The 24,077-nt window shown below is 55.0% G+C and overlaps 1 protein-coding gene across 1 annotated transcript in view; it reads left to right on the top strand.

The window, feature by feature from the left end:
- The window catches only part of CHST11 (carbohydrate sulfotransferase 11), a 79,850-nt gene extending 61,321 nt beyond the window's left edge, over nucleotides 1–18,529 (top strand). The window contains exon 3 of the mRNA XM_078599036.1: nucleotides 17,605–18,529. Coding sequence (XP_078455162.1) covers nucleotides 17,605–18,516 — 912 coding nt within the window. The 3' untranslated portion in view covers nucleotides 18,517–18,529. The remainder of the gene's footprint in view (nucleotides 1–17,604) is intronic.
- Nucleotides 18,530–24,077: the final 5,548 nt, after the last annotated feature.

The raw sequence follows: 24,077 nt of genomic DNA, 5'->3' as shown, positions 1-24,077 counted from the left end.
ACCTGCAGCACGTGTACCTGCAGCAACGTGTACTTGCAGCAACGTGTACCTGCAGCAACGTATACTTGCAGCAACGTGTACCTGCAGCACGTGTATCTGCAGCACGTGTACCTGCAGCAACGTGTACCTGCAGCACGTGTACTTGCAGCACGTGTACCTGCAGCAACGTGTACTTGCAGCAACGTGTACCTGCAGCACGTGTATCTGCAGCACGTGTACCTGCAGCAACGTGTACCTGCAGCACGTATACCTGCAGCAACGTGTAACTGCAGCAACGTATACCTGCAGCAACGTGTACCTGCAGCACGTGTACCTGCAGCAACGTGTACCTGCAGCACGTGTACCTGCAGCAACGTATACCTGCAGCAACGTGTACCTGCAGCAACGTGTACCTGCAGCAACGTGTACTTGCAGCAACGTGTACCTGCAGCAACGCGTGGCCCACTAGAAGCTGTTTGACACGGACATGCGGCTGTGTGAGTGAGTGAGCGGCAAATGATGTTGAGGTGTTCTCCGCAACATTTGCCGGGATCATCGTCACCATCGTCGTTGTCACCACGCACGCCGCTGCGTTGCGACAAACTATCGACAGCGTGCCACGCGAGCTGATTTCATCGCTCCATCTCCGTGATGGACGCTCCCTCGGTGTTGTTCATTGCATTTTCTGCCACTTCATGATAAGTCTCGACCACCGGCCATCGTGATCCCTTCTGGCGACACGTGTTAAAAAGTTTGGCGATCGTAAACCGAGGTAAGTGATGAGATCATTATATGCCCCACATGTTTTTGACTACAACCTCTGTGTGGAAATGGCTGTAACATTCCATGAGTAATCCCCACCCTTGCTTTTATTCAGCTTACAGTGACGATTTGACGGGTTCAGGTGGGGAGAAGTCTAATTGGAACAATTCAGGGGAAGGAAAAACATCTGGATTGAGCACAATTTTTTCCGGAGATGGCTTCGTTGAAGGCAGCCCTAGAAGGAAGGATGAGACAAAGTCACCTCCGATTAGCACGGGTTGGCTACGTACGGTGCGAAAGAAGTTCAAGATACGTACATAATTGTGGCGCAAAATCCCAAATACGTCTCGTACAGCCTCTGTCACCTGACACGGCCAAATAAAAATGAATACTTGGATGAAATAAATCAAGGTGTCGTGAGACGCACACACACTCACCACGCAAATTCGATTGTGAATAACAACGTTTTTGCTCGCGAGAAGCCGACATTGTTACATTTGCGGATGGCTAAAAGATCCCGGCTTGGCAATATTTGTGAGCGGGTGAGTCCCGCTGTGGGAAGGTAGCACTGGGGGGGGGGGGGGGGAGGGGGGCAACTGGTGCCACGTGAAGCCCCCTGCTCTGAGGCAGAGAACTCAGGGAGAAGGAACAACGGCGAGATGTTAAACTCCCTCGCCTGGTATGCAGGAGGTCGTGGGTTCGATCCTCACCCTGACGCCTGCTGCTGTATATTCGGAGTTTGCGTGTCTCTCTCCACGGGGTCGCGTGGATTTTTCTCCGGGTCCTCCGATTTGTTCCCCTCTGCATTTAGAATCAACATCACGCGTTTAGGATTTCAAGCTGATACAAATTTCCACGCGATAAGCTAATTCGTTGAGCTGTCATTTGTGGCCTGGTCTCTTCTAAAAAATAGCTATACAGCTCAATGGGTCTTACCTGGTAAGTAGTTTTTATTTATTTACAGTAGTTGCTTTATTGATAGTACTGTATTTGCTTTATGAAGCCGGGGGGGGAGGCTGGAAATCCCGGAAGCCCCCCGCTGTGCGACGATCCTGTTCCTGGCGCGCACCGCCCCCCCCCACCCCCCCCATGGGCCTCCAGCGCCCATGGGGCGGGGGGCCTCATAAGGTCCTCCAGCGCCCTCGCCTCACGCGTTGCCTGCCCACTTGCACACGCCACACGTGCGATAACCGCGCGAGTCGGGACCAGGGCAGCTGCACAATTTGGGTGACCATCATCGAAAAAATTCCGACTCATCCTGAGTACGGGGTAGATGTAGTTTTAAAGGATTTTTTTACGTATAATAGAATCGGCAAATGGGTTGAAACGTACATGAGAACGAGGAACACCACCATCCCAGCACGGATGAAAAAGGCAGTTCATCTGAGTAAATCTGGCACCTGGGTATTCTATGAGTGTGTCTTTTCTCCCTGGCCATCACCACCCTGGCCATCGCCCATCCTTCGCAGCTCTGCCATGGAATTGTACGCACTGCAATTATCTCAGCGAACTTACCTCCGTTGTCTCTTTACCATCGCTGTGTCATCGTCCCTTAATGAACTTGCTTCTGTGGACGGATTGCGTACCTTCGCCCCCCACCCACGCGTAGTATCTTTACACGCGGGCGCCACGTTGGCAGGGCACCGCCGCCGTTCGCGGGGTAACCGACGCAAATAAACATCGGCGGTCCTGCCACCGGTCCTGCCGCTAGCGCCAAAAACTGTCGCGCCGGGCGGTGGCTGCGGCGGCGGTGGTGGTGGTGGCTGCGGCGGCGGTGGTGGTGGTGGTGGTGGCGGTGGTGGTGGTGGTGGTGGCACGCGGCACCACGGGGATTTCACGAGCTGCTTCTGCTCGGCGTGGAACACAAGCCGCAGCGCGTACAGTGTTTAAAAAAAACAGTTCGGGTAGCCCTGGGGGTACACACGGCTGCCTTGTTATTGCTTCCCGTTAGTCAAGAGCACTTTTTAAAGCCCGTTTAGCACTCGTGGCAAGTCGGTGCCGCACGAGAGGGCAAAGGGCTCGGCGCTTTTGGACGCCGGGCCCGAGTCTCCGAGGTCACGGGGGTCAAACCCTCCCCGTCTTTTCGCCGAGATGACGGAAATTCCTCTGGCAATTTTCCGACCGTAGCCGTGGCGCGGAACTGATGTTTGCGCCGACATTTCCGGCACGTTTGTTTAGGAGGGTTTTCTATTACCGTTTGTTTCATTTCAATCGGATCGAATCGAGTGAGTGTTTGGGTCTGCCGTGTGTGTGCGTGCGTGCGTGTGTACCCGTCTGGGGAGCGGTCGTGCTCCACTTATCACGCTGCGCTACGAATCCGGCGACCCAAGTTAGAATCTCGCTCACGGCCAACATCAGTGGCGATTATTTGAACTGGTGCTGTGCCTCCCCTAGGTCGACTCAGCCTCAAATGAGTACTTGGTGCGGTGTGTAAACATCGCCACTCGGGAGACAAAGGCGGCCGGGCGTGGTGCTGGCCACCCACCTCCTCGTGTGCCGTGCCAACCTTAATAGGTGCTCGCTAACAACACTTGCCCAAACAGTCTGTTAAGGCTAATTGGGGATCTTTGTCTTTACGTGTACACGTGTACTTGACTTGAATTGAGCATTTGAGCGGAGGTTGAGTGGTTTTCCCATTGCGCTACGAACCCAGCGACCCGAGTTCAATTCCCGCTCTCGGCCAACACTGGTGACGAATATCTGAACTGATCCTCAGCCTTAAACGAGCATCTGTTGCGGTGTTTCAACATCAGCCATTGGGGAGAGAAAGGCGCTGTGGCGTGGTGCCTGCCACACACACCCTAATGTGCCGCTAACAACATTTTGTCCATGTATACGTATGGGGGGTGGGGGGGGGGGCTTATTCAATTTCTCCCTCTTTGGAATCTGTCAGCAAGGCCCCTCCAGCAACCACCAAGGGGCCCTAACGCAGTTGCAGTGCCTGTGCACTCAATAGCCCCGGCACGCCACTGCCTGCACATGCAGTCGGTAACCACAGGCAGGTCCCTCGGGAGAAAAAGCGCGGCCTGGGTACACAACAGTAATTATTATGCTGGCCGGGTGCTCCAATCACTTCCCATTCCCAGTCACGGCTGCCAAGGGGAAGGACTTTGTCAAGACATAGATTGTGCCCACTGTTATCATATTTACCCGGCGCACGACTTTGCACAATTGTATTTTTGCAACCCAGACTGGATAAGCCAAATAAAAATATTTATTTTTTATGGAACTTTCAGTGTTTTTGTTTCGAGGGGGGGCGGGGGCGCGGGGAGGGGCGTGGGGGGGGGGGCGGGGGGAGGGCGCAGGGGGGAGCACGGGGGGACGGGGGGGCGGGGGGGGGGATAACCTTGAGCAGCTTTGGACACCACCAAGGTGGTACCACCGCCACATTTTTCCCCCCGCTCTCTGATCACACCCGTTTAGTCATCGTCGCCGCCCCCCCTACTGCCCCCCCCCTTTCCCCCGAGACGAAGTGCGCTGTACAGGCCGCGTGCGCGTCAAGTGGCGTGGCACAATGGGCGCAGTTGTGGGGGGCGGCCGCTCGGACGGCGGGGTCGTGTTCTCGCAGCGCGTAGTGTCATCGGAGCGATCGCGGGTCTGCTGGCGGGCTGGGTTGAGGATGTACGTGTGTACCGTACGTTGAACTCCTTTCGAACCGTAACGTAGCCAGCCGTGCTAATCGGAGGCGCGGGGGAAGGAGAACGAGTTGCAGTGAGGGAGGAGGGGCGAGTGGTGGCGTTAGGCTGGGGCCGTTGTCCGCGTGATGGCAGTGGGGCTTGTGGCGGGCGGTGGAGTCCGCGGCTCCTCTGCCACTCGCGCTTGCCCTGCTCGCTCAGCCCGGTGGCCGAAGGGAAGCCGATTGGATTTAAAAGGAAAAGAAAACCGGGGCTACCCTGGGCATCAAAAAGCCCATTGATCTGCGAGCCGCGAGTCGCCCACTCGGATGTCAGCCCTGTGGAATCTGCGTTTAAAGCCGGGGGGGGGAAGGGGTTGGTTAAGCGTAACAGCGGCTGTCATTCAGCTGGAAAAGTTGCGAACCAGAAATATCCCCCTATCCACAGCGGGGTTGCTGTATGTACCTGTGTCGGGTTCTCTACGCCCGTGCGCTGGCGTGCGTGCGTGAATGACGCCGCACTCTCTCCGGAGAGCTGCGCAGCGCACGGGGTAGCCGAGTCCCCGGCGACTCCGCGCCCACTCTCGACGCAGCCCCGCAGACGCAAATGGTCACCCCGCCGGTGGAAATGCACAGGGCGCTCATGGGACGCGCTTACGAAACAAGCTACGGTCGGAGGTGGGGGGTGGGAGAGGCGCGCCGTGAAGCGAGTGCCGAAGTTCGCTCGCTCTGTCAGGGATGGACGCCCCTCCCCCTCGCCGGCGCGCATCTGCCCATCCGTCACGGCACGCCGCGCCGGGCGGTGCGCCGCCACTCACGCGCCCACGGTCAATAGCCCGGCTCGAGGCCTGTTTCACGCCCGATTAGGGGCATTTGCAATTCTGCGGAGGTTTCGCTCCGAATGCGCTGCACGCGGACGCGCGCCCGCTGCGCGAGTCGGTCCGGCGCCTCGCGAAGGTGATCGTCGCAAAGTGAGCAATAAAATAACAAGGGGAATGGTTGTACTCTTCCGCAATTTTCTTGCCGTCTTGTCAGGAGACGAAGGATCCGTTCTGATCTCTCGGGGAGCAAAAGTGCCTCTCTCGGCGTGAGTGAACGATCTGCAGAGGGGGAGCGGTCACGACAGCCGCTTCTGAATTTCTTTTGAAGGTGCCTCTCATCCACGGCCGAGGGGGTGGCGGTTTCCCACCGCCACTAATGCGGAGATAAATGTTTGTTGCGTGCGCGTTCGAAGGCGATATTATACATATCGAGGAACTGTAATTTGTCCAAATTAAGCGCAGTGCCAAATGTAACACCAGGTGGCTCTTTTGTGCAATCGTTGGTTACCCAGCTGCGGGGCGTCAGCTCGCTGCTCGCGAGGGGCCCACTTGTAGTTATGGGCGGCCGCTCAGATTCCCACGCAGAATCTCAGCGGCATCAACTCTCTGACCTCGAGATGTTTACTACCTCGCCTGATATACAGGAGGTCGTGGGTTCTCCGGGTTTCCCTCCACATTTAGAAACACGTATTAAGCATTTAGAGTATTTGGCTGCTATAAATTTCCACGTGAAAAGCCACTTTGTTGAGCTTTCATTTGTAGCCAGGTCGCTTCTGAAAAAAAGCTGCAAAGCTCAGTGGGCCTCACCGGGAATAATTAAAATTGTTTATTTTATAGTTTTTATTTATAAACCGACTGACCACTTTCCGCGATCGTCGTTTTCAAATAAATTCCAGCCTGCCCAGGAACACATCACTCCCGCGTAGATATTCGACAGCCAAATGTCGCCGACGCGACCGCGAAAGCGACAGCAGACGTCGTGCGCGTCGGAGCGACGAGAAACCCGAGGACCCGTAGACCGGAGCTCGCCGGCGGCCCTGGCCGACAGTCGCTTGCTGCGCGAGAGCGACACGTGGATTCATTTCGGCACGGCGTGAGTTGGCGATACGGCGCGACCTCCCGCGCGGTACGGCTCCCCCCGCACCTCCAATACTCTCAGCCGCAGGAGTTAATTAACGTCGAGCAAATAGGTCATTGTTAAACACTTGTGATTTTTTGTTTCCATTGGACCCCAAACTGTAATGAATTTTTCTGCCTCTGTAATGAGCTCCTCCACCTCCCCTCCCCTCTCACGCATCCACCCACCACCCACCCATCCACCCACCTAGCCACCAACCTCACGGTTCTATGAATTCCCACGAAATGTAGTTGCGATTAGGTTCAAGAGTTTACTTTTTTTTGCACATTGCAGCGATCGTAGCCACCTCCAGTGGCGGCAGCAGTCACGTGGACCGACAGCAAATATAACGTAAAACTCTACGCGTTCATCAACAATGCTATCTGACGTTGCAGGCAAGGACCCTATATGCAGAGCTCGTGAAATGTGAAGAAACGTTGCCTGAAACATCACCCATTGCGTCATTTTAATTCCTTTTAACGGCACGGAGTCATCGGCGAATGCGCGGAGTTATGTGGTTCGTTGTGCTCGCACACCAACGGCACCCCAGTGCCACCCGCCAATCTTTCGCGTGACGTGCACCGACAGGACATAGTGCGGTCAATCCTTCCACGCGCGGTTTTGGTGATCGTGTCGCGAATGTCGGAATCGGCAATCAGAATCTTTATTGAGACTGCCGCAACTCTGACGAGGGCTGTGAAGTTCTTCTTCACAGATCCCCCGGCAGGAGTGTGAGAATCGACGACAAGTCGATGCACAGAGAAAAGTCGATCGCCGTTTCACTTTTAGACGGCTTAATTCCTGCGGAATCCTCGGGTTACGATCGAACGTGCTTTGTTTACCTTTCTTGTACTTGGCACTACTATCGTGGTTTTTGTTGCTCCTTGTTGTAACGATCTTACCCCGTGCCCTTACTGGACATCTGTGAAGAACGAGCTTCATAGCTCATCGGATTTCTCCTGCTGGAATAAATACATATTCTGATTCTGAAGTTCGGGGAAAAAAAGGTATGTTTCATGTCCATAAATATCCGCGAGCCTGATACAATTACAAACGCCCCCGCGATCAGAAATATCGCTCGCCTGGCGAAATTAATGTCGGAATATACGCAAATTAATTTCGGTAAGAGCTTGATAACGCTCGAAGAGGACAGTTTACAAGGGGGGGAGGGGGGGACGCCCCGACTCGGTGTTATTAAAATCCAATGTCTGCTGCGAACACGCATCAGCACAATGAGCTACGCTGCGGATGCGAGCCAACATCGCTTAGCGCAATATTTCAGACAATGGTGACTCCATGCCGCATTGGGCACGTTTCCAGAATCCCAAACCCCCAGCCCCCCCCTCCCCCCAATCGATAAATCAATTCTTCCCTTTATTTAGAGGCACGGAGGCAGGCCCTCCCGAGGTAAGCATGTCGCATTGTGTTCGCGAGCGAGAGCCGGGGAGTCGAGCGCGTGACTGACAGCTGCCGGTGAAAATGTAGAAATAAGAAAAATTTTTTTAAACGGCCAGAAATTAATGAATGAATGTCGGACCCCACGGCAAACACGGGAGCTTTTTATTCAACGCGCCGCCCCGTTGTCAATCAATCCATTTGTTGGACGAAGGCTTTTCCACAGTGCGTCGACCGTACTTCGCGCGCTGGTCAGCGGCGGGTTTGTGAAGTGGATCGAGGCGCAATGCCGGATCCGCTGGCGGTAGTCGTTGACAGGGAGTCGAGCTCGGCTCACCGGCTTCGCAACATTTTGACCGAGACGCGGTTTGTCTGAGCGCGGCTGATGCCGGCTAGTGTTTAGGAGGCACAGACTAACAGAAGCGACGTCACGTGACCGGACAGCTGTGTTCAAAATGACAAATATGATTGCAATAATTACAATAATAACGTTGACGATAATGACAGTCGTGGCGATAAGAGGGCCTTTCGGCGCTCGCCGTTAAGATTAAGAAGTCCTTTGCCGCAGTTTTCAAGGGCAGACACAGTCACAGCCTCTCACTCTCTCTCGCGCTCCGCCTCCCCCCCCCCGAGCGTAAACTCTCGCACAAAGAGCTGGAGCCCCCTAAAACATTAAAATACCGCATCCTCGCCCTCCACCGCCGTGGCCCCGGCAGCGTTGTTGCCCCCCCCCTTCCCTCCCCCCACGAGATGCGCGTGAAGAGCGAGGAACGATGGGACCCCCCCCCTCATCCTTCTCGTCGTCAAGCGGCGGACGCGCCGCCTCGCTCTCCTGCCTCGAAGGGGAAATGCCCGCGGGTTCTATTTCTAGGCGTCTCCTTCTCGCCCTCTCTAGTTCGGCGCGTCTCCCGACGGCTGACGATGGATGATCGACTTGGACGCTGCCGCCGCAGTTTGCGAAGGCTGGGGGGGCTGGGGGGGCGGGCGGGGGGGGGGTCGGGGGGGCTGTTGCCAGGGCTTCATCTCCAACGAGCCAGACAACAACTCTTTCCGCGCCCGGCACGCCACGTGCAGGTTACTCACCCTCTCGCTGCGGCTGCTGCCGCCGCTGCTCGTGGCGTGCCGCCGCTGCTCGTGGCGTGCCGCCGCTGCTCGTGGCGTGCCGCCGCTGCTCGTGGCGTGCCGCCGCTGCTCGTGGCGTGCCGCCGCTGCTCATGGCGTGTCGCCGCTGCTCGTGGCGTGCCGCCTCCTCCAGTCCGGCCACAACATCTCGAGTGAGAAATTAGGCCCCGGATAGATCTGCAGGCGGGCGCGACTTTGAGGCATCGCCAATTACGCCGAAGCAGTTGTCGCCTCCGGCGGAAAGGACTTTTGTTTGAGTTTCCGGCCAATTTGAAATTGACGGGCCTCAGGACCTGGGTTCATCGTGAAAAGTAAAAGCTAAAACGCAACTAAAATAAACTTCCCCGCAACCGCTTGTGGGGGAGGGGGGGGTGTGACGAACGCCACGGCAATGCTCCCTGAGAGTCGGAGCGGCGTTTTAGACCCCAGCGGCCACCGCTCCTCAGCGCGGCGGAGGGGCGACGGTGCGAGATCGAGAGAGAGAGCGCGGTTCACAGATAGCTGGCGGCGCGATGGGCATCGCCCTGCCAGTTGCGTCGGCGCGGGCGGTTTGAGAAACGATTCGGCGGATTTCCCCGGCGACGTTCCCACCGAGGGCGGGACCCTTCCCCCTCGTCTCGTCGTCAGGTGCGTCGTGAACGCTCGGAAGTCTAAAACCGTGAATTCATCTATTATGCATCGCCGTACAAACATCGCTAAACGCCTCCTCTGCTCGCGAAACGCGGTGTCGTCGCGCTATGGGGGTTGCCACCTGTCCTGGTTTTCCCAGGATCATTCCTCTTGTTTTGACGGCAGCTGCTGCTGCTGCTGTGACGGGGGAGTCTGTTTCGTCTCATGTAAAGGTCCCAGGTTTCTGCTGTTGTCAGTTGTTGTGGGACTGTACACGTACACCCAGGGCTTCATCTCTCATAGAATGTTTTCTGCGGCCCTCCAATCCCCCCAACCTCTTCATCCAGCGGTGGATCGATCACGGCTGACGACCATTGGTCATGACGATGATGATGACGATGGTGCTGATGACGATGGTGATGATGACGATGGTGATGATGACGATGGTTTTTGATGGTGATAAGAGAAGTGAGGAGAGGTTGGGGGGGGGCTTCTGGTTTGGACGCGGTGCCGCTAATGTAATCCGTGAGCGGTGAATCACCGGCGAGACAACCCCGGCGCAGGTGTTACTCCTGTGAGTTATGGACCCACACCTCCGGCTGGCAATAAGCCATTTATATTCTGCCTCCTAATTAAATGGGCGCGCTTTTTTGATTTAACGCCGACCCTTCCCCGCTTTTGTGTTTGTGTGCAGAATCGCACGTAAAGGAAATTCATATATAAGCGAGTCATCGTGTGTGGCACCAAGGGAACCCGCTGACTCAAAATAACCCTTGACCTTCTTCTCTATTAAATTCAGACCACGCCGCCACCGCCGCCTCATTTATTCTACGAGAATACGTACAAGAAGGGCTAAAGGCGCGGCCCTGAAACTGCTCGCTCGCGCCGCACAGCTGACAGAACCTCCGCCCGGAGGGAGCTCGATAGGAGAGTCCCTGTAGAAGGTTTTCGTTTGGTCCACTCTTCTTCCAAGCCGGCCCAGCCGTGTTGGAAGAGGAGGTGGTAGTACCCACACTTTACCCCACCGCTCGCTGCGGCGTTCCCCTTTTGAAACGCCGCTGGGCGGGCCGAGCTGCGGGGGAGGATTGAAGAAGCTCGGCTCGTTTCGACCGCCGCGCCGAGAGATCAAACCGGCGACCTGTGGATTGCAAGTCTTGCGTGCTAAGCTTTATATCACGACAGCTTCCCTCTACAAATATAACGACGTATCGTGTGTATATATATACGTACACACGAGGCGCTTCTGATTTTGGCCCGCGGTCAATTCAGTTATTGAAACAAACGTCAAAATGCATCGCCCTTTCAGATGGATACGGGTTTTTTTCGTACGCAAACAAGGGCCGTGCCCGAAACGTCGGCCCTGCAGCGGATGCAGGCTTCCCGTTGCGATGAAGCGGTTAACGGCGGACGCGGCGAGAGTTTGCTGAAAGCCGCTAAATTGAATTCACGGTCGTTTGTCAACTTTCCCCTGCTATCGTTCATCGACCTGTCTCCGTCATCGCGGCTTCATGCCGGAGACTTCTAGGGGGAAGCAACGATTGTTGTAACACACAATAACCACCTGTAATTATCAAGTCAATTACTCGTTAATTATGCCAGGTTATTATGACCAGCCGAGGAGTGGTGACGCGCCCTTGAGACAGGATGTCAACTGAAGAGATGGGAGCGATGGAATCCGTTCGAGTGCAGGTGCTGGGTGGATGATTAAACATCGCAGGCTCGTGAGAGGTGGTTTGTTGTTTGAGATAGCCATCATCCAGCGGTGGATTGACCATGACTCGATGCGTGTATGTATGTTTAACTTCTTCCGCACCCGATGTAGCCAACCGTGCTAATCGGAGGTGCGGGGGCAGATGATTCCCAAAGCACACAAAGTTTTCACCAAATGTTAAAAAAAATCACTTTTTTTCGTGCAGTCTCCGCAGAGACGCTAACGGCGGAGTCGCTGACGGCTGCGCGTTACAGGAATCAACCTGCGGCCCGTGCAGGTTAACCCTTTCCCATTCCGATGACGTACGTGCACGCACGCATACGTACACGTGTGTACACGCGTATACGTGTACACACGTGTATACACGTGTATATGCGTGTACACGTACGTCATTGGAATGGAACCGGAAGTAAGAGGCCGTGCGGGAGGGGAGCGTGGCACAGTTTGGCACCGGCTATCGTAGAGTGCGGTCGTGTCGCTACGGTTCTCTGCGGTGAGTACAACGTCTTTACAAACAGCGACGCTGAGCCGCTCGCGCGTTCCGGGATTCAGCGGTCGGATGGGACCCCCCCTCCCCCCTCCCCCCTCTGCAACCTGCAGTCGTCTCTACCTGGGAACGGGTTAATTAGATCAACGAGGCCACGCCGGGAACGCGCCGCGGGCGGTCGCTCGCTCGCTCGCCCATCGCTCGCCCGTGGCTCGCGACGGGCTTCCCCGCGCCCCCTCGATTCATTCATTCACCCCACGCATTCCAACATTTATTGGGCCGCTTGTTTATTCATTACGCTCGTGAATTATGGATCCGCTTCCACGGGGAGCGGAGACTCGGCCGGGGAGAGGAGAACGGGAGACGTCCACAGGAGCACCGAGCACAGGGATGGGAGGGGGGAGGGGGTGGGGGGGGAGGTGGGGGAGGTGGGGGGGGAGGAGGTGGGGGGGATGTGGGGGGGGGGCTTCCTCGAGGCTGCCACCTAGTTGAAGAGGCAGTACAGCGAGCGGACCAATCGCCATCTGTTACGGGGATAGAGCGTTACCCCCTTGCACGCATCGGTTGTTTCAGGTGCTCTGGTTTCCTCCAACATCTTAAAATGAAAACCCCTCAGTGTGGCTTTACTGGATACGTAAGTCAATTATTTTAATATTTGCCTTGTACACTCAGCCCACTCCGCCAACTCACTGCAGAGAGATCGTGATGTGACAAGGTCCACGTGATTTCCGGCTCAAATAGATATTGAGGCAAGGCGGGTACTCATCGCCCGTTTACTACTCTGAGTCAGAAGTGGAAATTCCACATTCCTATGGCAATGGGAGAAAGCTACCCATCGGGCAACTGCTGTTGACTTCATCACAAAGTGTTACTGATTGTATCGACTCTGGAGGGACAATGGAGCTACGTCAACTACCAACCAGGATTTGAACTCGCGACTTTTACGATTGCGAGCCGCTCGCTCGCTCTCCGAGTCAGAATCGGAATCTTTATTTAGGCTGCAGCAGAAGTCGCAAACGGGTTTTGATTCCTTACCCGTACCCGGCAGCACCAGGGTTGCAAACGGGTACCCGTACCTGATACCCGGCCGGGTACGGGTAGCCGGGTATCGGTTAGGGAACGGGTATCGGGTACCCGATTGCGACCTCTGGACTGCAGGAGGTATGTCCAGTATGGGCGAGTCGGCAAATTGTTCTGCGTCCAATATTGGTGTTCAATATTGGTGTTCAATATGTTCCCAACTTTTTTTGACATTTTGTGAAGCGTAGAAGTGGGGGGCTGAACGTTTAACAAGGGGGCGTGGGTTGGGTTTGGGTGGGTTGGGGTGGGGAGCTTATCCCCTCTCCAGCCTCCTCCCCCCTTTCCCCCCTCCTCCCCCCCTCCCCGCCCTGCAGGGCACACGGAATTAAATCTCTAGTTAACGCGCAGCACAAACATTAACGCCTTCGCTGAACCGAATGACCGCCATCGGCCGAAATAATAAAATCTTCCGCCGCCTGATATCCATACATATTGAGCACACGCGTTCATTCACACCTCCTTGTAAACACACACACACACATACCCACACACACACACACATACCCACATATTCTACGTGCACGCAATCTGCCGTAATGTATTCGGCATGCCGCCGGGCGGCCGGGGAGGCGACAGCAATTTCTTACGACTAAAAGCCCTCCTGCATTATGTTTTATTACAACGAAACCCTCGCGTAATGGCTCGGCGCTTATGAGCTGGAAGCTAATACGGGCGGGCGACAATTCAGGCTGAATTTTAAGCGACAAGGGTTTTTGACTTTTATGGCCTAGAAGCTCCGTGCGGGGCTCTCTTCTCTTCCCCCCCCCCGCCTGCTGAATGACTCCGTGAGAGGTCGGAAAAATATATTCCCGCCATAACTCAAAAGCTGAATAATCTTCATCTACCCCAGAGTCCACTGCCTCTATCCGAGAGAGCGCACGCTTGCTCAATGCGCGGCGACAAACGCATGTAGCGAGGGGTGAAAGAAATTCCAAGTCTTGATGAATTTTATTTCATTTTAAAATCATCACGGCACAGGCCCCAAAAGCCCGAAGGTGCCAAGCAATTGGTGACACGCAAAAAGCATTGCGGTTGAAGACATTAACTTAAAAAAAAACACTTTAAATAAAAAGTTACTTGAATTTGCTTTAATTGAGCGAAGCCACGTAATGTATGTATGCTGAACTTCCTTCACGCCATACGGAGCCAACCACGCTAATCGGTGAGGGGGAGCGAGTGCCTACAGGGAGCCGTCGTGTGCCGCATCATCCATCAACCCGACCGCTCCGCGTTGGCTTCAGACACCGGGAGTGCGTCTCAGATGTCGGCGCTGGCCGGGACGTCGGCCGTTGATTCGCGCGCAGAGCGGCGTTGAAGGTCGACTCCCCCGCCGTCTGGCCCCCAGAGTTCCACACGGACCGTGATCTCGAGACAGCAGGGGTTGCGATTGTGATCCAAAGGAGCGTGCCACGTGACGTCGCCATGCTGCGGTGTATGACGCCGCACGGCCTCGTTCGTCAGACCAACAAGGCACGATTATGGCTGTGTACATTGTGTACGGCACACAACCATGTACCGGTATTCTGGCGAGTCTCCCCCCCCCCGCTGCCCCCACAATCGTGGGTCGGAAATCACTGGTTGACGAAGCGTGCCAACGGGCGCACGAGCGTCGACTCACGCCCGAGGTGTCGCGGCAACGCACCAACCGTCTGACCATTCGCCAACGACGTTTGCGGCCAAATCGCGCCGGAGCCTCCCTCCCTAAACTCCCCCACCACCACCACCCCCCCCCCTCCCCCCTCCAGCCGTCACTTTAATTGCGAGTGAAACGTGAAGGACGCGCGACGGTTTGTAATCTCGCGGCGTGATGCGGATGTTTATGGCGGCGCTCTGTCAGCTTCATCGTCGTCTCAATGGCACCTGGTTATATATCGCGGCGGAATTCCCCCCCTCTTGATATTTTGTCGTGTATTTCTGCTCGCGGAGTGATGATATATAAATATATATATATTTATATATACACGGCGACCGGGGTGGTGGGGGGGTCTCACGTAATGGATGGGGGTGAGGTATGGAGACAAATCGACTTCCATTTGCACCGGCGCTGCTCGCGCACTCGCCTGGCTTAAACCGGCAACAATTTAACTTCTGAACGAGTAAAAAAAGAAACACAAATGGAAAAAAACATCTCGCCAATCCCAGTAAACATTCAGTGGATGCGAATCGCTGCATCGTCATCATCGTCGTCTTCGTCGTCTTCGCCGTCAGCCATTGTCTACCCACTGCTGGATGAGGGCCTCCAAACTTGCCGTGGCCAGCGCTGACGGTCCAGCGCTCGCTCTTGGACGTGGAACTGATTTTGCCGCTCCATCTCCACGGTGGACGTAGCCCCTCTCGGATGCGTTACCGTCCTTTTGGCCGAAGTGACGGTGCGGATAAAGTGTGTTGGTGTCCCCAGATTAGTTAATGATCATTTACAGCCGCTCTTTCAATCCGCTCCTGGATGAAGGCCTCCCCCACACCGTGTCGGTCGTGGGGGTAGTTTGACCATACTTCACCTCCTACACATGTGTGCAATGTACCGAGAGGTGATTTGGAGCGGGGTTTATATCCACTCCTTGCCGACTTTGCCGGGCTCCGAACAGCCGAGCCACCGACACGGAACCCCCGGTTCTCCGACACTGAAGCTTGGCAAACGCCCTCTGAGCTCCCCAGCGACAATGAGACCACTTCCTAAATCACAGGGAGAGTGCTTCCACGACGACGTCGCAGGGTGGCTGCCGGCCAGTGCGTTTTTGCTCGAGGGCTTTTGGCGCAATCACGGCAATTTACACCGATTTTAGAGAGCGTCGTTTATTTCTGAGAGCTCCGTACGCGCGTCTGCGCCTGGGGCCGAGACCGTCGGGCGCGCTGGATTGTGCGAGACTGCCGCTGCCGTCCACTCGCTCCAATGCCCGAGCTACGTGCGCGAGGCTCACGCCGTCGATGACTTGAATGTCCGTCCTGTCCTGTGTTAACCTATGCCACCCTCTTGCCTTCTTATGCCACTCCATGTCACCTGATCCTATGCCATCCCGTGCCATCCCACGGCATCCCGTGCCTCCCAAGCCATCTTATGAATGTGAACCTCTCAACCAATGTCGTGCAGCCGTGTGCCACCCTGTGCCACCCCCACACAACCGAGCACTTTCCCGCGCCTGCCCACTTTCTCGCGGCACGAGAATGATGGTGTAGGCGCTGCGGTGGGTTCGGACTGCCAGAACAATGGCCCCTGCTGGGATTTTCTCTTCTTTATTTTATTCGTCCACGAAATATTAGTTTCTGCATGGAGGGACCGGCTTGAAATTGTGCTTCTGAGCATCGCTTGCTCCCACATGATATCCGTCAGTGGCCACGCGACTCATTGACAAAGGCACTGGCGGGAAACTCCGCCCGGGCGGATGATCCCGTGGCCACACGGGTCACGTGACTCGCTTTTCATCTCGCTTCAGCACGGCGGGGTCATGCGCCACGAGGCTTTGTCATCTCCTCGGGGGGGAGAATAATGTGGTTTTTTTTTTTGCCATGGGAATCGTTGCGAGGTTGCTCCACCGTCCCTTCCCATGAGTCTTAAGTGGGGCGGAATCGTCCAGGTGTCTTGCGCTGACGATAACCCCCGCAGCGACCAAGCTTAGATCAACAAACGTCAATTTGAATGTCGGAAGCCGGCGATGCAGTCTCTAAGCGGCAAGCGCGCTCGGAGCTCTGCGCGGGAGACCGGTAACGTGGCGTCGTTGGCAAGGGCCCGCGGGCGTTAGGATGGAAATGGGACCAGCTATCCCCCGTCCCATTTTTTGCCCTCCTCTTCGCAGCGCCGGCGTCTGAGTGCCTCCGGAAACCACGGCTCCCAGTGGGCATTGCATCCAACCACCCGCACGCTCGATATGTACGTGCGTACGAGTGTACGCTGAACCTCTTTCGCACACCTTAAGTAGCCAACCGCGCTAATCGGAGGTGCGGTGGGAGGGCAGCGAACTAAACACAAAAAATAAGTTGCGAAGAAAATTAGTTTTCAATGTGATCATTGCTTCAGAAGTCTCGGGGCAGCCGTTAGTCGGCCTCGCAGACGGGACCGGCAAGACGAGGTTAATCGAGGGTCGGCAAAGAAGGCGAAGATGAAAAAGAAAAAAAAAAGTGGCCTAATTAAGATGTGATGCGTTTTGCAGAGCGGCGAGATGGGGCCCCGTATGGCGAACGACTGGGGAGCAATTTCGATCAAGCGAAAAGAGCACGCCCGTGGCACTGGGCAATCAGAGCATGCGTTGGAACGGGGAGCCAAAAGTCAGGACTCTGGCATAACCGCTGTTTAATTAAGGTTTGCCCTTTAAAGATAGAATATATATATTATCAAAACCCCACGCAACACAACCTCCTAGAAAAAAAAAGAAATCCTGCTGATTGAAGCTCATTATTGGCTTCTGCTCGTTCTAAGCCGGCGCTCGCACACATCGACTTAGCACAGCGAGCCACGGAGTCCCCCCCCACCGTGTGCGGCTCTCACCGCCCACGGCGGCACACATTCCCACGTCCGCCAATCTTCCCGCTCCCAATGCAAACGAAGTGATTTGCGCGCTGCACGAGCCCGATGTTTGTTAAACGTACCCCGTGTGCCGTAAGGGAGCGCCATGCTCGAGTGCGATTGCGATAGATCGCAACAGACTGAATGTGTTTTTGTGGCGGGATGCTAGCTCTCTCGCCTGGTATGCAGGAGGTCGTGGGTTCGATCCTGCTGCTGTATATTTGGAGTTTGCGTGTCTCTTTCCTCTTGGTCGTGTGGATTTTTCTCTCTGGGTCATACTGCGCTCGTTTGCTGCCGCCACCGCTGCTGTTGCTATCGTTGGTTGCAGTGTGTTTGGTCGCGGTATGGTTGGTCGCGGTGTGGTTGGTCACTGTGTGGTTGGTCATGCTGTCGATGCCGTCGTGTTTCAGGAGGAGTTCGAGAGCATGCTCGCGATCCACGAGCGACGGCGCGTGGCTCTCCAGCGCGCCTGCGAGGCCACCGACGGCTCCTCCTCCTCCGCCTCCTCCCCGGGCGTCGCCGCGTACGACGCCGACGACCCCGGCGACCCCGACGCGGCGGAGACGCCGCCGCTGAGCCCCGAGAGCCTGCGCCACCTCCTCGTGGACGACGAGCACCGGCTGCTCTACTGCTACGTGCCCAAGGTGGCGTGCACCAACTGGAAGCGCGTGCTGCTCGTGCTGACGGGGCAGAGCGGCGGCACGCGCGACCCGCTGGGTATCCCCGCAGCGCGGGCGCACGTGCAGGGCACGCTGCGCTCGCTCGCCGAGTTCCCGCCGCGGGAGGCGCGCCGGCGCCTCGCCTCCTACGTCAAGTTCATGTTCTCGCGGGAGCCCTTCGAGCGCCTCGTGAGCGCCTACCGCAACAAGTTCACGCAGGCCTACAACACGGCCTTCCACCGGCGCTACGGCACGCGCATCGTGCGCCGGTACCGCGCCAACGCCACGGCCGAGGCGCTGGAGGGCGGCGACGACGTGAGCTTCGGCGAGTTCGTGCGCTACCTGCTCGACCCGCGCACCGAGCCGTTCAACGAGCACTGGGAGCTGGCGAGCTCGCTGTGCAGCCCGTGCCGCGTGCGCTACGACGTCATCGGGCGCTACGAGACGCTGGAGAGGGACGCGGCGTTCGTGCTGCGCAGCGCCGGCGCCGACCGTCTCGTGGGGTTCCCGGCGTTCCCCAAGCAGACGAGGACGACCAACGAGATGACGGCCAAGTTCTTCGAGAACATCACGGCCGAGGACCAGGTGCGGCTCTACGAGCTCTACCGCCTCGACTTCCTCCTCTTCAACTACTCCGTGCCCGGCTACCTGAGGACGCAGTGAACGGGACGCGAGAAGGAGGATGAAGTTGGGGGGGGGGGGGGTGAAGGGGGTGCGGGCGCAACCGTTATTTATTTGTTCTGTGCAAAGATACAAAGAAAGCAAAGCAAGCGGCGTCTCATGACACCGACTATTTAGCAGCTCGGTGCGATTCAGCGCGGTAATTGACGGCGCCATCTGGTTGGGGGCACTCGTTTACCAAGCGGGGCGCAATCAACGCCGCCATCCCCGGCCTGACCCGAGCGCGGTAATTGCCCATCGGTCGCGCGGCTTAGAGGACTCTTTTAATTTTTGTTTTCCTTCCAAAAGTGTTAACTGAAATTCTGACAGGGGGAGTATTTGCACTGTTGTGAAACGTTTTGACTTGTCGGGTTCAGCCCCCTTTTTTTCCCTCCCTCCCTCCCGCGCGTTGAAAAGTGATTTAGTTTTTTGTCTGCGTGAGTAATTAGTCGAGTGTTATTTCATTTTTTCTTACTGACGCTTTCTCACGGGTCAGGGCCGAACGCGTTACACCTCTGAGTCAGGGGATGGGGACCTTTTAGCCACCGCCACTGCCGCCGCCATCTCAAACGGCCTGGCGTTCGGACCCTGGTGCTAGAAGCCGCGTGGTGTTTATCGCCGTCCGCCGTGATTGCACAAGTTGTTGGGACAGCTGCTGGAGGCATTCCCGGCTCTCTCTGTCTCTCCGTGAGCCGCGCGGCATTCCAGCCCGCCGTGGTCTCCGTTTACAGAGCGGACAGTTTGGTTTGAACACGACGGTTGGAAGCCAAAACTGGCCTTTTGATATAAATCTGCATCTCCTTCACCTCGCCTGGACGCAGCCTTATAAGCGATGTCTCAAGACCGGTCCGCAGCTGCACGAGGAGCAGAGGAGGTGGAGGAGGAGCAAGAGAGAGAGAGGAGGTGAGGGGTGCAGTTGGAATTCCTAAATTGCTGATGGCCTTTGCTCTTTGGCCCGTGGGCCCTCGTGAAAGACTCCAGAAGCGGCCTTTGAGAGGCCTTCTAAAGCAGCGCAGCCCACGGAATGTTTTTTTGGCTGGCAAGTTATTTTTTTTCCTCCTCCTCCTCACCGTGCGATTGCGGTTGACCTCGCATACGGAATATAAACGAGGCGGCGGTACAACCGCTCACAGACCACAGTGCGCCCGGCACGCACCCACCATGCATCACGTTCACTTTGCACTAGCCCATCCGTTGTCACGGCCCTCATGGTGACTGACGCTCCCTTTAATTACCCCGCCACTCTGGACAGAACTGTCCCGTTTTAAACTGGCCACCAGAAAAAAAATGCATCTCATTCTATCACCCGCTCATTGCATTGCGACAATTTCACACGCTGCTAATGCGGTCGCTGGGCAAGAGAAATACACCCAGAGCGTCCCGCTGCGGAGACGGAGCGATGAGATTGGATCATGCGCAGGAAGGAGATTAGCCGGTGTTTTCATCCAGCAGTGGGTAGACCACGGCTGAAGTTGATGCTAAATATTTGATGGTGCTAATTGACTGCCGCATTGCAAGTCCGCCAGAAATGACCAAAAATCTCGAGCGCATCCATCAACCACGCTGCCCTCTCAGCGATAGAGCGGGGCCATTGCCCGACATTTCACCCTTTTTGTATTTTACTTTCAGACTATGGGTTAATGGACAGGTGGGTTTTGTTATTTGTGCTCGCACGCCACTGCCGGCGCAGCGTCACAATAAAAAATGTTCCATCCGAAATCGGCCACCCACGGCACATTTCAGAGTCCAAGCGGAGACGTCGCACAATGGGCAGCGGTTGGCATAACATTTGATATTTTTCGCGGGCGTGCTATCGAGCAGCTCGTGTAGGTGGAAGGTTTACACCGTGTTACCAACAGTGTTACATATGTACGTCGAACTCCTTTCGCAACCGTACGTAGCAAACCGCGCTAATCGGAGGCGCGGGAGAGAGGACGACAAACGGTACGCAACAGAAAGAAGCGGTTCTCAAGAAGTGAGTTTTCAATCGGCGACGATTTCAACGATTTACGGATTCCGCCACCGCTCGGTGTCGTGGTGGTGGTGGTGGGGATCGATCGCCGATGCCCGCCGCTGGTAGGCACCAGTGGCCAGGGGCAAGGGGCACAGGCTCTGCCATGCCTCTGCGAAAACGTCCGCGCTGGCAAGTCGGACAGCTATCTGGGACGAAAGCTTCGTGGGAGGCGTTTTAACATTCGGAGACCTTCCGGAGATTGGGGGGTGGAGGTAGCGGATATTTTTAGTTTCCGTCGTTGGTGTTCGCGAACGTGGAGTGGAACCAAACAGCGAAGAGAATGGATGTTTCAATAGGAGTCAGGCCATGACAAAAACAAGATCACGAGACTGTGTTATATTTTTATAACAAATTAGCCATTTTTTTGTTATTTTTGTATGATTTATTTTTTTACATTGTGGGGATGTTTTTTTTGCTGTTAAACAATCATGGGGTTCTCTCTGCTCTTAAATGATTGTTTTAAACTCGGTGGTGATGGCCTACAATATTTTTTTTTATGTTCACGATGTGCTGCGGTGATGGTTATTCATTGCTCAGTTAGGTCCACAAACAGCATCGAGTCCAGGGCTTCATTTCAGCTGGAGGAGGATCTGTCTGGAGCTGAGCTCCAGAAAATATATCCATTAATCAGTTTTTTTTATTTTACCAGGTAAGGCCCAATGAGCTCTGTAGCTCTTTTTCAGAAGCGACCTGGTCACAAATGACAGCTCAACGAAGTGGCTTATCATCACGTGGAAATGTATACCAGCCAAATACTCCCAAACGCATGATGTTGATTCTAAATGTGAAGGGAAAAACCGGAGGACCCGAAGGAAAAGCCACGTGACCACGGGGCGGACATGCAAACTCCAAGTATACAGCAGGCATCGTCAGGGTCGGGATCGAATCCACGACCTCCTGTATACCAGGCGAGGTCGTTAGCATCTCCTAGCCACCGTGGCGCCAACGAGAAAGAAAGCCCTGATCATGTGACTCATGAAGGGGGCTTGTTTTCTCATTACATTTTCCTCGGCTCCAGATAAGTGTAAAGAGGGTTGTAAACGTTTTTATTGTGATGGACTTCACAGAGCAATAAAGGGAATGTACGCAGTTTCGGTTTTATTTTCGTTTGGAAAGATGCAAACGTGGGCGGCCAGAGCATGGAATCTCATCGCATGCCTCGTGATAAGCGCTCGGCGCCGTGGTAATCTTCGTGGCATAAAATGAAACTCCCTCGGTGCTCGTTCACCCTGTCAGCGATAACGTCACCGTCACATCCATCAACGCCCCGGCCCAGACGTAATTACTCTTGAGAGCGAACTATATTACAAAACATCGGCCGCTCTATAAAAGACTTCTTTCAGAAGACTATTTTTTGGAACGGGGCACCGCTGCAAGGAAAAAAATTAAATAAAACTGGGACGCTGAAATAATTAAGTGCGACTCTCTTGCAAAAAAAAAAAATTCCATCAGCGAGCATTTCGGGAGCTTGGCCGTACGTGCCCTCGGCCGCGAAAAGCAACGCCGCAGTTGTTGTCGTCTTTTTTTTCTCCGAGGCCGGCCAAGCGTGCGCGCGTTTTGTGTAAATGTTTAATCTGCTGCGTCGGCGCTGATTTCTACCGTTGGGTGAGAAAGAGCTCTCCCCGGGGCAAACGGGGCGCAGTGCGAGCGTGTGCCCCCCCCCAACTCCCTGCCGGCGTGCGGTGACGGCGGTTGTGTAGATAGACTCCCTCCTCTTCTCTCCTGGGATGGGGGCGATTTCGCGTGTGTGTTTTTTTCTTCCGATTGTCACTCACCATTGAGATAGCGGGTTCGTTGAGCAGAGATCCTGGCGTTTGAATCTAGCTGGCCGCCTGGGACGAGTGAGTGGATGGTCTTGTCCCGGTTAGCACGCAACGAAAAGCCGCCGTGGTAAATATTGGTGGCCATTGAAATTGTCTACATTGCAGCTCGGGGAATCGCAAATACTGGTTGCTCTGATGGCAGAGCAGGTGGGGAAAAGTGCTGCCCTCTACTGTGTGAACCAGAGGTCACTCGAATGAATGGATCTCAGATGTCGCTCTGTGACATTCACTTCCACGGGATGACCTCAGATACAAAAGCCGAATGGATACTTTGGTTCGTTAAAAGGAGCGTGCAATCACTGTAAAAGATCGGGGAAATTATCAAGGAATAATCAGCCGCTGTTCATGTTCAGTGTGTATAATTGTGAAGGAGCCAAAACCATTATGTAGACGAACAGAAAGTGTAATTTCGTGAAAGAGTTGAATTTTAGTCTACGTTTAATTTCCCAGAAATGTAATGCCCTGAGCTTTTGTGATTTATAAAATGTTAAGGGTACAAATTATTTATACGGCTGTCTGGCCACATTAAGCAGCCCTGGTCTCACATTGCGCTGCACTGGAGGCAAATTAAATTTAGTAAGCCGGTTAGAAAATCGTGCATTTAAGATCGTTCCTGCCACCAATTTTTATTCCCCCCCCCCCAATTAATATGTATAAATTGTACGCAGCACTGCCGTAATATTTTATTAGCTTGGCACAGCGACGTTGATTAGTTTCATGATTAATACTACAAGGTGCAGTCGCAGCGTGGAAATTCCATGCCTCGTGGCACTGCTGGTAGCAGGGCCTACACTAGACGCAAGGGCCTAGGGAGATACAATCCTGAAGGGCGTCTTAGCCTCCTCTTGATCCAGCCGTAACGTGAGCAAGCAATTACAGGGCTGCTCCTTCACCCCCGTACACTGAAATGCGTTCGGCACGATTACGATGGGATGCCGGCCACGGAAGAGGAGACCGCAGAGGAGGGGAATAAAAATCAATTAAGGGGCGTCTGCGAAACACCTGGAAATCTGTTGATGAAGAGCTTCATGGCTCGTCGGATTTCTCCGGGGAAAAATACATATTCTCATTCTGATTCTGAACACACTTCTTGAAATAAGACAAAATAACGTTTTTTTTAAACACCAAGAAGCTAAACCAAGAGGAAATAATTTGAATCGATTCTTGAATCAAATCGTGACCTTCGCGAGTGAATCGTTCCACATCTGGTGACCCCCCCCCCCCCGCCAAAGGACTAATGTTTAGGCCGAGTTGACCGAGGGGATGTTCAGGCCTCGTTACTTCTGACGGAGAAGCAAAGCTGACAGACGTTTCCACTCTAGCTGCTTCCGTACAACCGGACTCCGCGCGTGGTGCGCAGCAGCCGGAGCCGGCCACGGCGCCCGCCTGGCCCGGCCACTTCGTTAAACCGCGCCGAGGTTCGGAGGCCAAAGGTCCCCCCCCCACTCCCTCCTCCACACCACGCGGGGTCACGGGCGCCGGTCACGCGTCGACCCCGCGGAGCCCAAAGATCGGCGCGACGTGGGAAGGTTGGAAGTGTTTACGATGCGCCGAGACTCACAAACCGCCGAGTGTTATCGGTGCGGATGTTTGTTCAGCCAGCGCCATACGGTTATTGCTCTTCTTGTGGTTATTGTTATTATTTAATGAACAGAAAGGCCTTCGAACGGGTCGAGAAGGCGATTTGCTTTTCTTCCCTCTGAAGTTGTTCGGCGTTGACGGACGTA

The sequence above is a fragment of the Lampetra planeri genome, chromosome 11 (genome assembly GCF_965212315.1).
Source record: "Lampetra planeri chromosome 11, kcLamPlan1.2.h2, whole genome shotgun sequence".
Taxonomy (NCBI): Eukaryota; Metazoa; Chordata; class Hyperoartia; order Petromyzontiformes; family Petromyzontidae; genus Lampetra; species Lampetra planeri.
This window is presented reverse-complemented; position numbering and strand designations above follow the sequence as displayed.